This window comes from Sabethes cyaneus, chromosome 3 (genome assembly GCF_943734655.1).
Source record: "Sabethes cyaneus chromosome 3, idSabCyanKW18_F2, whole genome shotgun sequence".
Taxonomy (NCBI): domain Eukaryota; kingdom Metazoa; phylum Arthropoda; class Insecta; order Diptera; family Culicidae; genus Sabethes; species Sabethes cyaneus.
Window position 1 is genome coordinate 89,610,844 of NC_071355.1, and position 14,250 is coordinate 89,625,093.

General features: G+C 39.5%; 1 protein-coding gene across 2 annotated transcripts; it reads right to left on the minus strand.

The window, feature by feature from the left end:
- Positions 1 to 1,215: 1,215 nt before the first annotated feature.
- LOC128743059 (uncharacterized) lies at positions 1,216 to 12,382 on the minus strand. 2 transcript variants are annotated; one of them, XM_053839576.1, is made up of 7 exons: positions 12,274 to 12,378; positions 11,954 to 12,223; positions 4,249 to 4,370; positions 4,047 to 4,168; positions 3,610 to 3,959; positions 3,334 to 3,551; positions 1,216 to 1,562 (listed from the first exon to the last, which is right to left on the minus strand). In XM_053839576.1, the coding sequence occupies exons 2-7, from the start codon at positions 12,203 to 12,205 to the stop codon at positions 1,322 to 1,324; spliced, it is 1,305 nt and encodes a 434-aa protein (XP_053695551.1). In that variant the 5' UTR covers positions 12,206 to 12,223; positions 12,274 to 12,378; the 3' UTR covers positions 1,216 to 1,321. The 2 variants fall into 2 exon arrangements, with proteins under 2 accessions (XP_053695551.1, XP_053695550.1); XM_053839575.1 differs by having other exon boundaries at positions 11,954 to 12,382.
- Positions 12,383 to 14,250: the final 1,868 nt, after the last annotated feature.

Below are 14,250 nucleotides of genomic sequence, written 5' to 3' on the forward strand. Positions count from 1 at the left end.
TAACATAAGCTTTAAATCAGCGTATCTGGCATTTTATGCTGCACGTTGTTGTATATTAGCTTTTTGACTGCATAGGTGTTGTAAATTGGTATCCAAAATTGTATTCAAATTCTTCGTGTCGGTAATTAGCTGTAAATTAGCATTGTCAGCACTTTAAGAAGGTTATCAGTAAAGTAGCTGTATATTTTGCCAAAATAGCATTTAAGTAGCATTTAAAGCGACTTAAATGCTTATTGGCCTATATTTGAATAGCGTTGGTGATGCTTATTGGTTACCTGGGATGCTTTCATAGTTACGTAACTGCCAAAATGAATCATCTAAGGTTGAACTCCTTAGAAACTTGCAAAACTCGAGATTGTGACAAAGATCATCCGAGATTCATGATTTATGTACAACACATGTACGACAATACGAAGTTTGTCGGGTCAGCTAGTAGTAAATAATATTAACTTGTGCTCACCAAACACAATGCATAAATTTCGCAGTGTACACTAATGTCTTTTTTACACGGTTTGTTTTATCGATTGTAGCGATTTATCGATTTATTTATCGTTTTATCGATTGGTGAGTACCAACGGTGCGACTTTGGGACCATTTACAAAATACGTAACGAATATCGGGCCGGTCCTAAATGTATTGAGATATACATGAATGGTTTCCCCGTTCTAAAAAATCGAAAAAACAAATCGTGTAAAAAAAGTATTTGAGTATAAATATTTGGCTGAGCCAATGACGCAGTAGTATAAACGGGCAATTCGATTGATTCGAATCACACTCTGGTCGGTGATTTTTCAAAAATGTTCTCGATTAGTAGAGCAGATTAGCAGATCTCAAAATATGCTATATGTGCCAATGAACAATTTTAATCATCTCTTAACTCTAATGATCGCGGTCGAAATGCCTTCGACCGATTTTGTTAGTATTTTTACTGTATGAATGTAGAGTATTGCACGATTGATTTGGGATATGTTTTGTGGGTGTTGTTTATGTGTTATTCGCGTGTGTTTTGCTTGCAATAAAAACAACAACCATTCAAAATTGTATAGTTGATTGTTGGTTCAATTTTAATCTTTAATTAATCTGTTTTCAACTAATAATAACACACCTTTCTGTAAATACCAAAGTTGTATTTGATTTGATTAGAGTTGTGCAACGTGGGCAAGGATTTTCGGATTTGCCAGCGGAAGATCATCATGTATATAAACCTGATTCCACACATTTATTTAACAAAAATATTATCAACTGAAAAGTATCAATTTACAACTAATCAGCCATAATACATGATTAAACAGCCTCTCGAAATTACCCCCCTTAGTACGTTCTATTCGGGATCAATTCCATATCGTTGGTGTTCCCGGTAAAGCTCATAAACCATGGCAGCCAGCTCTTTATCCAATGCTGGTCCACCGCGCTTCATAGTATCTTCAATAATCTCCTCGGTTGACATACTTTCCAGTGCAAAAGTACTCTCCGCTGGCTCGTACAGAATGCCGAGGAAGCTGGACGCAATGTTAAAACCATACAGGTAATACTGTGCAAACTCCCGCCGGAACGATTCATAGCTGCAATATGTTGATCCGATTATTGAAACATTGGACAGAGTGAACGGAATGGGAAACGTGAGACTGCACTGCAGTGCGGTGCGTTGGAGTAGGACGGGCCTCAACCAGGTGCTAACAGCTATCGGCAAATTCTATTCCATCGTACTCAATTAGTAGGCATTTCGATTTGCAACATCATCGAAGTTGAAGCCTCGAAATTAGGCTATTCACTAATTCATAGGCTGAGCATGTGCCTTTCAAGCTGGCCTCTATGCTGGAGCCGATTTGTTTTCGGCGTAAATTTCGCTTTTTTATGTAAGAGTTAGAACCAAGGGAAAATTTTTCCATTTTCTAGTATATTAGAATTTGATCGAAAAGCTGTTTTACTGAATAATGCCCTAAAAAGTAAATTTCAGGCATAATCGATAAAATAAACTGTTTATACAATTTAGGCGAAAAAGCTATTAGTTAATGGAAAATAGGCTGAGTTCTGAACGATTAACAATTATGACAGACAACCTTGTTGAATACCCAATTTCGCCACAATTGTTTGATTTTTTGCTGTCTAGTGCCTCAAATTTTTCAAAATTAAAAAATATCTAAAAAAAGTCTATTTTGTCGAACAGTCGTTAACATTATAAGGCTTAAAACGCGTTCCGTGATCACCCGCGCAAATTACGTTCTATGAGATTACTGATTTGTTCACTCATTATCTTTATGATTGGATTAGTGCCGCTGTTGGCTGAGGCTAGACTACATTAGGCGTCGTTCACAAATTACGTAACGCAAAAATTGTAGTTTTTTGACCCCCTCCCTCCCCTATGTAACAATAAGTAACGCTTGGCATAACCCTCCCCCCCTTAAAATTACGTAACGTTAACTATACCTCCCCCCCTTCCCCTACCATTGAAAAAAAAACGCACAATTCGTTTAATTTATTTTATTTTTATAAAAATCAAGAAACGCATCAATTCTGTATTCCTAACAAAACCACTCTGATCGGAATGTCAATTCTGAATTCTGCAATCAAACTGCAAGGGGTCGGTCGCTCGGCACAGCCGTTTTTATGTTAGGCGACTTGAAACGAGCCGAACTGTGCCGATGCTGTACCGAAAGTGCCGAACTGCAAGATTTGTTAAATTCGATAAAATCTGATAGATCTGGCAACCGTGCGAGATGATTTTGACAACTGGCAGTGCTCCCATTTCATATGTAAAATTGAACCGGAGGTGTGTAAAGCCCTATAAATATTATTTTTATAAGGCTTTAGAGGTGTGCCGTTTGATATCTCTGCAGTGCCGGGGCACTATGTGCTGAGTGTCCGACCCCTTGTCAAACTGTATGATATAACCACCCCAATGGCAGACAACAATGTTTTCGCCGTCGACATCTCGTGTGTGCGAAAATGAGATAGCATGTCAGCACTGCGTTTTACTCATCTGCGAGCAGTCTGATTTGGGCCCGCTGTCAAATTTTGAGCCCCGGACATGCTGTCGCTGACGTTTACTGCAGCTCGATATAGAGATGTCGATGGGGAGGATATAACACAAGTTCTGAGTTTAGAACAGAATTTTGATCGAGAGTAGAATTGAGGCCAAAATTATAAAGAGTTTGTTGGGCTCAAATGGTCTTTATCTGCTCAGATTTGTTCAGAATTTTTTTTTAATTTCATAAATTTGTTACGTAACTCTCCTCATGACTCCCCCTCCCCCCTGCGTAACAAAAAGTAACGCAAGCTCAACCTCCCCCCCCTCCCCTCTGTGCGTTACGTAATTTGTGCACGAAGCCTTACCTGTAATATTGTGGCAAATCATTCGGATTAGTGGCGATAATACTGCAAAGCGTTTGCACCAGTTCTTCATGGTAGGCTTTGAATATAGTTTCAAAATGCTTCTCCCGCACGTCATATCCGGTTGAGATGGCAATGAATATCGTAAAGTCAATCATTGGTGAAGCATATCGAAGGGTTTGAAAATCGAACATCATTACATTGGTTGGTTTTTCCGGGTTCTGAAACGATAACCACTAATTACAATCTATCATTGTGCACGACAGTCACGTCAACAACCGTTTTATCACCATATTTAAAAGCTATATTGTTCCGTAAATAATCCCCGTGGCAAATCACAGCAAGTGGTTCTTTTGGTTTTACGCTTCGCATTTGCTGACTCCAGGGGTCTTCCAGCACAAGGCCGAGTTTTTGCAAATACTCCTCTGGAACACGATCCTTGAAAGCACTTTCGCGTACGGCCTTGATAGCCCGTTTAGGACCGGTTTTCATCGCAGCCAGCCAGTTCATATCACCCAGATCAGCGCCGTATCGCGATTCCTTAAACTTTTTAATAATACTTTCAAACAAATCACTTTTTTCCATCTTCAGAGCATAGCATTCACCATGAAATCTTCCAAGCTCCCGGGCTGCAGAGCGAGAGAGAGAGTATGAATACGGTAATGGAAAAACAATTTATTATTTCTTTGGAATCGAAAATGCGACGATAATCAAACCTGCAAGCAAACAGTAATCCAGCGGCAATTTCACCACCATCGGTGCCATTTTCCAGCCGTCGGCATTGAAATCACTCAGCACCATTACAGCTTCTCGTGGTTTCCGATGGGAATAAAAATATCTGGCGAGGCAAAGGACCAACAAAAAAAATGTTAGGCACATGAACGACTGAGGATTAAATCTTGCGTGTTTAGCTGTTACTTTGGATAAAGGTCCGATTTTCCCAGCGTAGGAAAAATTTCTGTGTATGCGGTGGTTTCATTCTCGAACAGAGTGTCGAATTGGCAGCCATTGTATATCTCTTCCGGCAGCTCAGGGGTTACCTATTGGAAAGCGAAAGATTAATAAGTGAATTTGGGCAAAATCAGACTTTTAGAGAAATTTCAGAGGTCAAAAAATATATCTCTGCAACTGATCTTTATTTGACATAAAACGATGATTAACACCCAAATTGAGAGAATAAAATTTTACTTCAAAATCGTGTTATTAACTCAATAATTATGTTAAGTATAATTTTGTGTTGATTTTATTTTTGTTGAACAGATAACTTTTGAGGCAAAACGAAACCTCTCCTAACTGTAACATTCTGGCTAAACATCAACTAAAAGCCAATGCATTGGATCCGAAATTTGTAAAATGTCGACATTGATCAATACTGAGTAAACCTACTCTATTCCATATTCATACAACATTATTCTCTCACAGTCGAATGAATTTAATTTGCAAATATTGCTGATGTCATGGTACGCTCCTTATCTATTGAGAAGAAGTACGGCTAGACGGTCCAATCGACGGCAAGTCATCATTCATAACTACTTTCGTTGATAGCTTTAAATGAGCTTGTTCAAACTGGAAGTGAATTTTTTCTTTTCACAGTTTACTATTGAATCAGTGTTCAGAGTAAAAATAAAGTCTTAAATTAAGTTTGAGGTTTAATTTAATTTAATTTTATTTTATTTATTTTGTTTATTTTTTATGCCATCAGACATATTGGCCCTCGCCATTAGGAGATCAGCTACACGGATTGCTCGGTACAGATTTCCCCTGGTTACTAGAGTGTCCAGGCCAATTAGCATCAGGCGCGCTTCGTATCTTGGTAGCTGGAGTGGGTTGTTCCAAGGTAGACAACGGAGGGCGAACTGAATAGATTTGCACTGTATTGTCTGTCTAACCGATCAACGCCTTTGAGATAATATGGATTACAGACCGCCGTGCGATATTCCAGAGTCGAACGGACAAGAATTCCTCTCCACTGTACTCTGTTTTGGGCAACTTGTCGCTAATTCTTTAAGCGTGTCAACACACGCAAATCGGCTTCAACCTGGTCGAGCCATCTAGCACGTCGGTCCATTTTTGGTGCCGATGAGGTTGTTGAACAGAACGGATTTCACTACACAGTCTAACATCCTTGCGACGAGGTCGAAATACCGCATACTCCCAACTTTCGCCATGGTGTACGATCTCTCTAAGTAGTATCTGCAGCTCGTGGTTCATACGTCTACGCCACTCTCCTCTATCCGTTTGCACTCCGCCAAAAATAGTCCGCAACATCTTTTGGTCAGATAGGGCAAATGAACGCATGTAAGCAAAGTTACAAAGTCCGTAGAGGACTGCCGGCCTGATTAGCGTTTTGTACATCATCAGCTTTGTACGGCGGCGTACGCTTCTTGATGGAAGTTTCTTGCGCAAGGAAAAGTAGGCTCCACGTTCATCTTGAATGCGTCGTTGAATGTCCTTACTCGTATTAATGTCGCTAATATATGGCTAGTTAATCGTCACTGTCCTTGGGAGGTGAACGTTGATTTTTCTGGAGCCTTTTCCTACCCTTTTTATAGATGGGACAAACCACAACTTCCATTCATTCTTCCGGTAGCTTCTCCGCCACCCAAAACCTTGAAATCCATTTTGGTAGAGTTCTCCCGAGAGTCTGGAGCTCTATTCTTTCATACTTTAGCCTACCGATTTCTCACCAGTTCTCTTCGAGATCGAGAGCCGATAAGCTGTTATCGTTCGTAAGCACTCTTAGGTTAACTTCCGTTCCGTCTCCTTCTCCTTCTGGCGATATAACCATTAATGCCCATCGAAGAACTGCTTCCCACCATTGGCGTAGCTAGAGGGGGTGCCTGGGGTACCAGGGTACCCCATTGTAATTGAAAAACCGGAAAAACATTCAGTGTATATATTCCCACTGCGTTGATGTTTTCCTTTTCTGCTAGGTATCGCAAACGCGTAGTTGTTGTCATCGTTAGTAGCCGTCAGTAACCTGGTAGCCACCCCGGCTCATGCTGTTATAAACAGTCGTCTCCATTCAACTCGATCTTGGGCCACTCGTCGCCAATTTTCCAGTCTCAGAAGTCTCAAATCACTTTCGACTTGGTCGTGCCATCTTCGCACGTTAAGCCTCCCTGTTCCTGGTGCTGATGTAGCTGTTGAAAAGAGCTGTATTCGTCACACTGCCGTCCGGTATCTTTACGAAATGTTCGGCCCACGATAGCCTACTGACTTTCGCCAGATGACAATGAGAATCTCTCCAAACAGTTTCTGTAGCTCGTGATTCATTCGTCTCTGCCACTCTCCGCTTTCAGTTTGTTCTCCGCCAAATATTGTCCGGTGTGCCTCCCGCTTCCGGCAAGCGACGCTGTGAACAGTTACCGTCCGTGTGAGGCACGTGTTTGATTTATCGAGCCTCTTTCTTTCATGTATTTGGGCTTCGACGCACTTATGTTTAACCCAATCCTCCTAGACTTCGCTTTCGTCGGACCACCCCCTCAAGAGCGAAGTTGAATAGTATGTAAAAAGGATTCGAAAGTGTTCCCGAGTTGCACACGAAATACATCTCTCGATCCAATGTAGCTCTGATCATTTGCCCCAGTTTATCCGGAAAACCGTGCTATTGCATTATCTGTCATAGCTAGCCTTGATCGAGTGCATCGTATCTGCTTTGAAATTAATAAAGATGTGGTGCATGGGCACGTTGTACTCCCGATATTTCTGCAAGATCTGTCGGATGATAAACATCTGGTCCGTAATTGCGCGGGCTCTCATGAAGCCCGTCTGGTATTTCCCTACAAAACCCTGTGCTATCGCTGACAGCCGACGTAACTGGATCATAATGAATTTTTTTTCGGAAGGAACCCCCTAGGCCCCCTCCAGGGAAATTACCTAGCTACGCCAATGCTTCTCACTGTTGACCACCTTGAGCTTGTTTGTGACCAAAGTTCCCTACTCGTCCATACACGTATCATGAGTAATTCTCGCTGAAACGGGGCCACTACTGACGCGAGATCTTCAAATATTGGAACCTTTGCGCTTAATTGGTCGAAAATAGTTAAAAAATAAGAATTACACTTTTGATACCTCGAAATAGTGGATCCCTCGTGCGTCAAGGGGTCTAACAGGTTAAAAAAAGTTGAATTTTGTGCAAACCTCGAGATCTATATCATGGGATATTTCATAAATTTGCCATGAAACAACTAACAAATGACCCGGTTTTGTAAAGAAATAGAACAGGGTTTTCAAATGGAGTAAAAATTTTTTTGGCGGCCATTTTAGATTTGATCGCCATATTGGATTTTATTAAAACCACCGTTTTCAGCATGAGCCCCCAACCGATTTTCATTGCAAGATCACCATTAGAAAGCTGAGAAAAAATGCTACAAGAAACATTCATGAAATTAGGTGTGCAATGGCATTAACTGATTAAAACAACCAGTTATTTGAGGTTCAAAATTTTCATATAATTATTGTGATATTTCCAAAATTCTCTATGAAACTAGCTACAAACGACACGGTTGTGTAAAGAGGAGAAATAGTGTTTATAAACGAAGTAAAAAATAATCGACGGCCATCTTGGATTTGGCCGCCATGTTGGATTTTATCAAAAAATCGCCGTTTTCATCACGATCCCTCCTTTTAATTTCGACCGTCGGAAAGCTGAGAAAAAAAATGCTATAAGGAACATTCATCAAATTATACATGTGTAGTGGCATTACATAAACGAAACAATTAATTATTTGTATCAAAGTTTACAACTCTCATATAATGGAATATCTTGCTGCAGAAAATTAATTGTTTTATTTTGTTAATGCCATTGCACACCTAATTTTATGAATATTTCATAGTTTTGTAATTGTAGCATTTTTCCTCAGCTTTCCAATGATGGTCTTGAAATGGAAATCGGTTGGGGGCTCATGGTGAAAACGGCGATTGTTTGATAAATTTCAATATGTCGACCAAATCCAAGATGGCCGCCAAATAAATTTTACTCCCTTTGAAAACCCTGTTCTTCTTCTTTACAGAACCGGGCTTTTTGTTAGTTGTTTCATGGCAAAATTATGAAATATCCCATGATATAGATATCAAAGTTTGCTCAAAATTCAACTTTTTTTGAACCTGTAAGACCCCTTGGCGCACGAGGGGTCCACTATTTCGAGGTATAAAAAGTGTAATTCTTAGTTTTTAACTATTTTCAACCAATTAAGCGCAAAACTTCCAATATTTGAATACCTCGTGTCAGTAGCGGCCCCGTTTCAGCGAGAATTACTCTCATGTTTCGATGTGTATTCCTTACGAAATTGGTTGCCCTTTTCATAGTAGCTGCGTGTCTCATTAGTCTGGTTCTAGCTAATGTTCTAACTCTTCACGATCTTTGTCTTCCTTCTGGCGCTCCTCAAAATCGTGTTCAACTCATTCCGCACTCGTCGATACTTGGCCAAATTCTCCTTCCTGGCAATGCTTAGATAGTTTTTCCAAGCACTTGTTTTCCTCGGCATTGCTTGCTGGCATTCCCCGTCAAACCGACCATTTCGTGCCCTTGAGATTTGTTTACCTAGCACAACTATTACAGCCTCATTGACGGCCGTGCGTATCCTGCTCCATCCAAAGCATCTAGCTCCACAGATGAAGATAAGGCTTCATCTAGTATGCTCGCGGTTTGTCTATTTACCGAATGTTTAAACGAGGAAGCCAATGCTGGACTATCAATCCAGTCGTCGTATGTTCAAATCTCGGTTGGGTGGTGCTACTGGAGTCAGTAGGATCGTTGCACTAGCCCCGTAATTATCGTGTACTCTAATAACCGGCTGCGCAGTCTACCGATAAAGAAGTGTCAAATCTCAATGACGTTTATAACCGAAGGCTTTGCTTTTTAAACGCGGAGGGTGGAAGAGGAGGTTTAAACCGTCGATAGTTTTAAGTGCACATGTACTGCTACGAGGTCGATATCCGCACCCCGTAGGTTGATGATGTTGGAGAAAAACCGGCCATCGATGAGAATAAGGTCGACTTAGTTCAACGTTCGTTGGTCAAGTAATCTCCAAGTGGTTTTGTGAATATCTTTGCGTTGCTGGGAAAGAAAGCGCTTCTGATCCCCGGGCCTTGGGAAGCTACAAAATTGATGCATCGCTGAACGTTATCGTTTGTGCCGGTGTGCAGGCTATGGGGCCCGATAACTGGTCTATGTATAGATAGCTTTTTTGCCGATATGGATGTTCATACCTCGATGTCTTGATTGTCCCGTAGCGAACAATTGGCGTCGGTCTACCTTCGTGTGGATAGTGCACGTTTATGATGGTGTAGTTGAATATACCGCCTATTATTCTCAACATACTCATGTTCTCGTTAATCGCCACCCACGAAATTCAGTGATCCTCGGTTCCACCATCCATTCCATATCCTTATTTCGTCGCCTTTGTCCACGCCAAATGTTCTGAGGCAATTTTTTTTTATTATTGGTGGTTAGTTTGGCATGAGTAGGTTATTTTATAAGGGCTTCGCTACCTAGTCTCGTCAAGGAGTTGCTATCTTGGCTGTAGTGCCGAGACAACACTCAGCATTCGCTTGAGTGCCTCCCTCACTGTCGGTATGCGACCTTAGTTTTCACCGGGGTTGGTAACTCGAACTTCGCTAACGTTGCTCGTATACCGGCTAGTACTGCGAGGAGGAGGTTAGAAATTAGAAGTTGCTGAATAAGGGGCTAAGGACCACTATGGAGTCTTTTTATACCTGCAAATACGCGAGGCACCGGTGTTACGCATTACCCAGTCGATCACAAACCATCTACTATGAAAACGATCAAACGCACGACACGAAATCAAACGCTGAGCAGCTGCGGTGAATATGGTCTTTTATGGACTACCCAACAAACATTTTTGTTGAATAGTAGCTTATTCAACCGTTATATGGCTAATATCAGTAGAATAATCGCTTGATAAGCTATTGTACAACAAAAATGTTTGTTGGGTATGTAGCCAACGGAAGTCCAATAGTTTATAAACTTGCATGAAACTGCCGCTTACGACTACCTACTTTTTACAGACATGAAGCATGGACGCTGGAGGAAGTGCGCATCGATTTTACTGTGTTTAACTCGATAAACTGAAAGACGGTGTGCAAGGCAGACGCATAAATCACGACCTCTATCAAGTTTGCAAATAAACTGAAACGGTAACAGTATTATGGTCGTTGCAGTAGGCCGCACACACGGCTAGAATGCCTGACGTAATACCAATCAAAATCTTCAGTAAAGAATTAGAAACAATGCACCACTTTTAGGCACCCGGTGACCTTGTAGATAACGAAGCTGTGATTGTTTTAATATGATATTGTTATATTTTATTAAAGCTTTCGACTGAGTATTTTTGCCGGGTTTTGTTTTTTAGCTTTGCAGTCAAACTACTGATAAAAATGAACGTTTTTCTTATACTTCCAACGTTTCGATTTATATTAAATCTTTTTCAAGGATTAAAAAATATCGTTTTTCGTCTGTCGGCTCTATTTAGTTGAGCATTAACCATCATGTTTTTATACGGTGCTAGCATTCGTTTTTGCAAAAGAATTTTGCATACAATTATCACAAAATATCACAATTTTAAAAAACTTTTCAAAAATCTGAAATTTTGTACTATTTTACAAGATTGTTGAAGGGAGTATAGTTTTATTTTTAGCATTCATAGCGCTGTACTATGGACAGAAACGAGCCAAAAAAACGGACGCAATTAAGAAACGGTCGGACGGCAGTTAAAGTGTAAGTGACCCTATGTAAAATTTTTCGGCGAATCGCGTGGTGCCCAGCCTATTGTTGTTTATCTTCGAAAAGTGGCCCATTTTACTCGTTTTCTCCTATTATTAATAGGGCCATTGCAAATCATATTAAAGTTTTTGTCACCCCCCCCCCCCCTTGGAAATTGGCTTGAAAAATCGGGGGGCAAAAAAATAATTTGTAGGATATGAGTCAAATTTCTTTTTATAAAATCAATTGTCTGTGGGCTCTACAGTCTAAAAAAAACTCGAAAAATGAGTCTCCGAGTTGAATTAACGCTTCTAGCACGAAACAGAAATGGAAATTCAAACAATGGAATTTCCGAAAATCGTCCAAAAAAATTTTTCTTCGTTTTTGTCTTTTTTCGTATATTTTTGCATAGAAAATAATAACGTATATATTATAAGCAAGAATAGATTCGGTTTTCACGCTTAAACCTAAAATAAAAATTCTTAAAATCCTTGTTTTTTTTGCTCGATTAAAAAATTCACTTTGTTTTTTTTCGCCCCACCCCTTCAGTGGCCGAACACTGAAAGGACAAAAACTTTATAAAATATTTGTAATGGCCTAATATTTACACACCACGTACGTGCAAGTACGTGCAAAAACGAAACAAGAAGAGCAAATCAAACCTGCCGACAAGGCTTGAAATATCGATATTTTCCAGGTATCGTTAGGTATTCATCAAGTAAAAATATCGTTATGCCGATTTTATCGATATTTTTTTCAATCTCTCTCACCCAGCCTTTGATCAATGGTGTGTAAAGAGCACCCCTACATTGATAACAATATCTTCGACTTATCAAAATAAACAGTGATGATTGAGAAAAATTCAGAGAGAACGAGAAACCACTTTTGAGCACACACCTTCACGGCAAGATGATAGACTTGTGTAATTCCGGACGCTGTACTGCTACGTAACACTACTTTGGCCTTGAAGAGATTTGTAAGCATAAACGTTCCATCCGCTGCCAGCGGTTTGGTTTCCACGGTATCCAACTGACAGTCGCCGCCGGATTCACGTGCAACGGTCAACACACGCCGTTTTACCAAATCGGGTATAATTTCTGTGTTGATATAATTGATAACTTTTTCCGTATCAACCGGCTCTGGATTCATTGTATCTACCGTTACGAACTAGCAAAAAATATATGCACAATTTGATAAAAGATAGAACAGATTTAAACCGGAATACACGTATGATAAATTGCTTCTTTGCTACGGGTTGACCAGTGTTGTGCAATATTTCGGAGTAAACAATTTTGAACGCATGCACAGATGTTGCGAATCGCGAGACAACTGATGAATGAACAAACTTTGGGTTATGTTCGTGACTGTGGCGCTGATTGCCGGTCAGACGGCATATATTCGCATTTGAATGTGTATATTCATATAGACAGATATCAACGCGTCGAGATTGATGTTGCTGCGGCACGTGTTTGCGAGAGTAATAGTGTTTAGCAGATAGCGTTGGACAGTATATTGAAACGTGTGTATTTGCTGCATGTGTAAGGCATTGAATATTGTCGCAAAGAATGCGTACGTACCGGTTTCGTTTGCCTAATGATAGTCACAATGATAGTACGCTAAGACAATCACAAAACAAATTAGGCGCCTTCCGCCACAGTGAAGTGAGTTTTAATTGTCTACCTGACGACAACAGGTATTTGACATCTGACTTATGAGGTCAGCAATCTTATCTTCTCTATTCAAACACGTTGCACTTATACGATAGGGTTTCTTGATTTTTGTTTAAAACCGAGATAACTGCTATTGCAATGGCATGACAATAGCAGTGCACACTGGTTTGATTGCTCGGATTCGTGAACTTTTTTAATAACTCTTTTCATAGTATTCTTTTCAATATGACGTCTTCGAAAGAATTTCTGTATATCAATAGACGCAACGACTGGTGGTTAGTATTAGTTCGGAACTCAAACACAGGTGGCGCTGCAAAATTTAACTTTCTTATTTGACTATATAGAGCTACAGTATGTTCTAGAAAGTTTTAGATAATCTTATTATAAAGCTTTTTGCTGAAAACATTATTCCTCTAAGTATCACAGTTTTCGAGATATGAAGCGTCTTTCATGACGGACCCCCACAAATCGGGTTTATCACTGTAGCTTCAAAACTATGTGATTTAGGGAAAAATAGTGTTCTGCAAACATTTGCATCTATTAAAATCACACACTTTTGCAGAAGAAAGTGAACACGTATCTTCTATACAGAGCGAGTTACTGAACGATTTAGGTAAAAATTAGCCATACTTCGTACTGCTATACAATAAAAACTTGGAAAAACTGGCGACTGAGATATAATTAAAGTGAAAGTACATTCAAAACTGATCTTAAAACATGCTAAGTCATTTGTCTCTTTAAGTATCTTCATCATTTAATTTGCATTTCCAAAAAGTGTTACTCAGTCTTTTAGAGACATATATGATATATATCATAATGTTTACTATATCCCATCGCCCTGTTAACAGCAAGGTGCGATGCTAATCTAACAAGTCAGTCGTCGTATGTACTAATCTCAGCTGTGTGGTACTGCTAGAGTTTAATAGGATCCTAACACTAGCCCTGTAATTGTCCTGTACTCTAATAACCGGCTGCGAAGCCTGTCGATAAACAAGGGAAATGTCCTCAAGACGGTTATACCCAAAGCATTGCTCTACTTACATCGCAAGAGACTAGTAAGAAAAGCAAACTAATGTTAGGTAATTAAAAGTCATTACTTTGAACGTCTTAGCAGAATCTCGAATACGGGAATAGTGTGATAGATTTTTGTTATGTAACAGAATTAAACAGAAAACTTTTTCTTCAACTCGTAATGTTAGGGGTTTTTAATTTCAGGTAAATGACAACATAATTGTAAATAAATATATAAAAAATAAATATATAAAAAATAAATATATAAAAAATAAATATATAAAAAATAAATATATAAAAAATAAATATATAAAAAATAAATATATAAAGAATAAACATATAAAAATAAATATATAAAAAATAAATAGAAAATTAAATATCGATCATGTATTTTGCATCACCGCATAGTGCACTCGCCGACTTGTCTCGCGACGCCCTTATGCTACTAATTAAGGGATCAGATGATTCGAGAAGGCGATGCAGCAAATCCATGTTTGCTGCCGTTCTAGAACA

What these genes read in the sequence shown, in the direction of transcription:
- LOC128743059 (XM_053839575.1), bottom strand. Translation starts at nt 12,205, where the DNA reads ATGAATCCAGAGCCGGTTGATACGGAAAAAGTTATCAATTATATCAAC. An exon ending in AAATCGGACCTTTATCCAAA is followed by an intron (nt 4,169 to 4,248) that starts GTAACAGCTAAA and finishes TTGCCTCGCCAG; the next exon opens with ATATTTTTATTCCCATCGGA. An exon ending in TTAAATATGGTGATAAAACG is followed by an intron (nt 3,552 to 3,609) that starts GTTGTTGACGTG and finishes TTATCGTTTCAG; the next exon opens with AACCCGGAAAAACCAACCAA.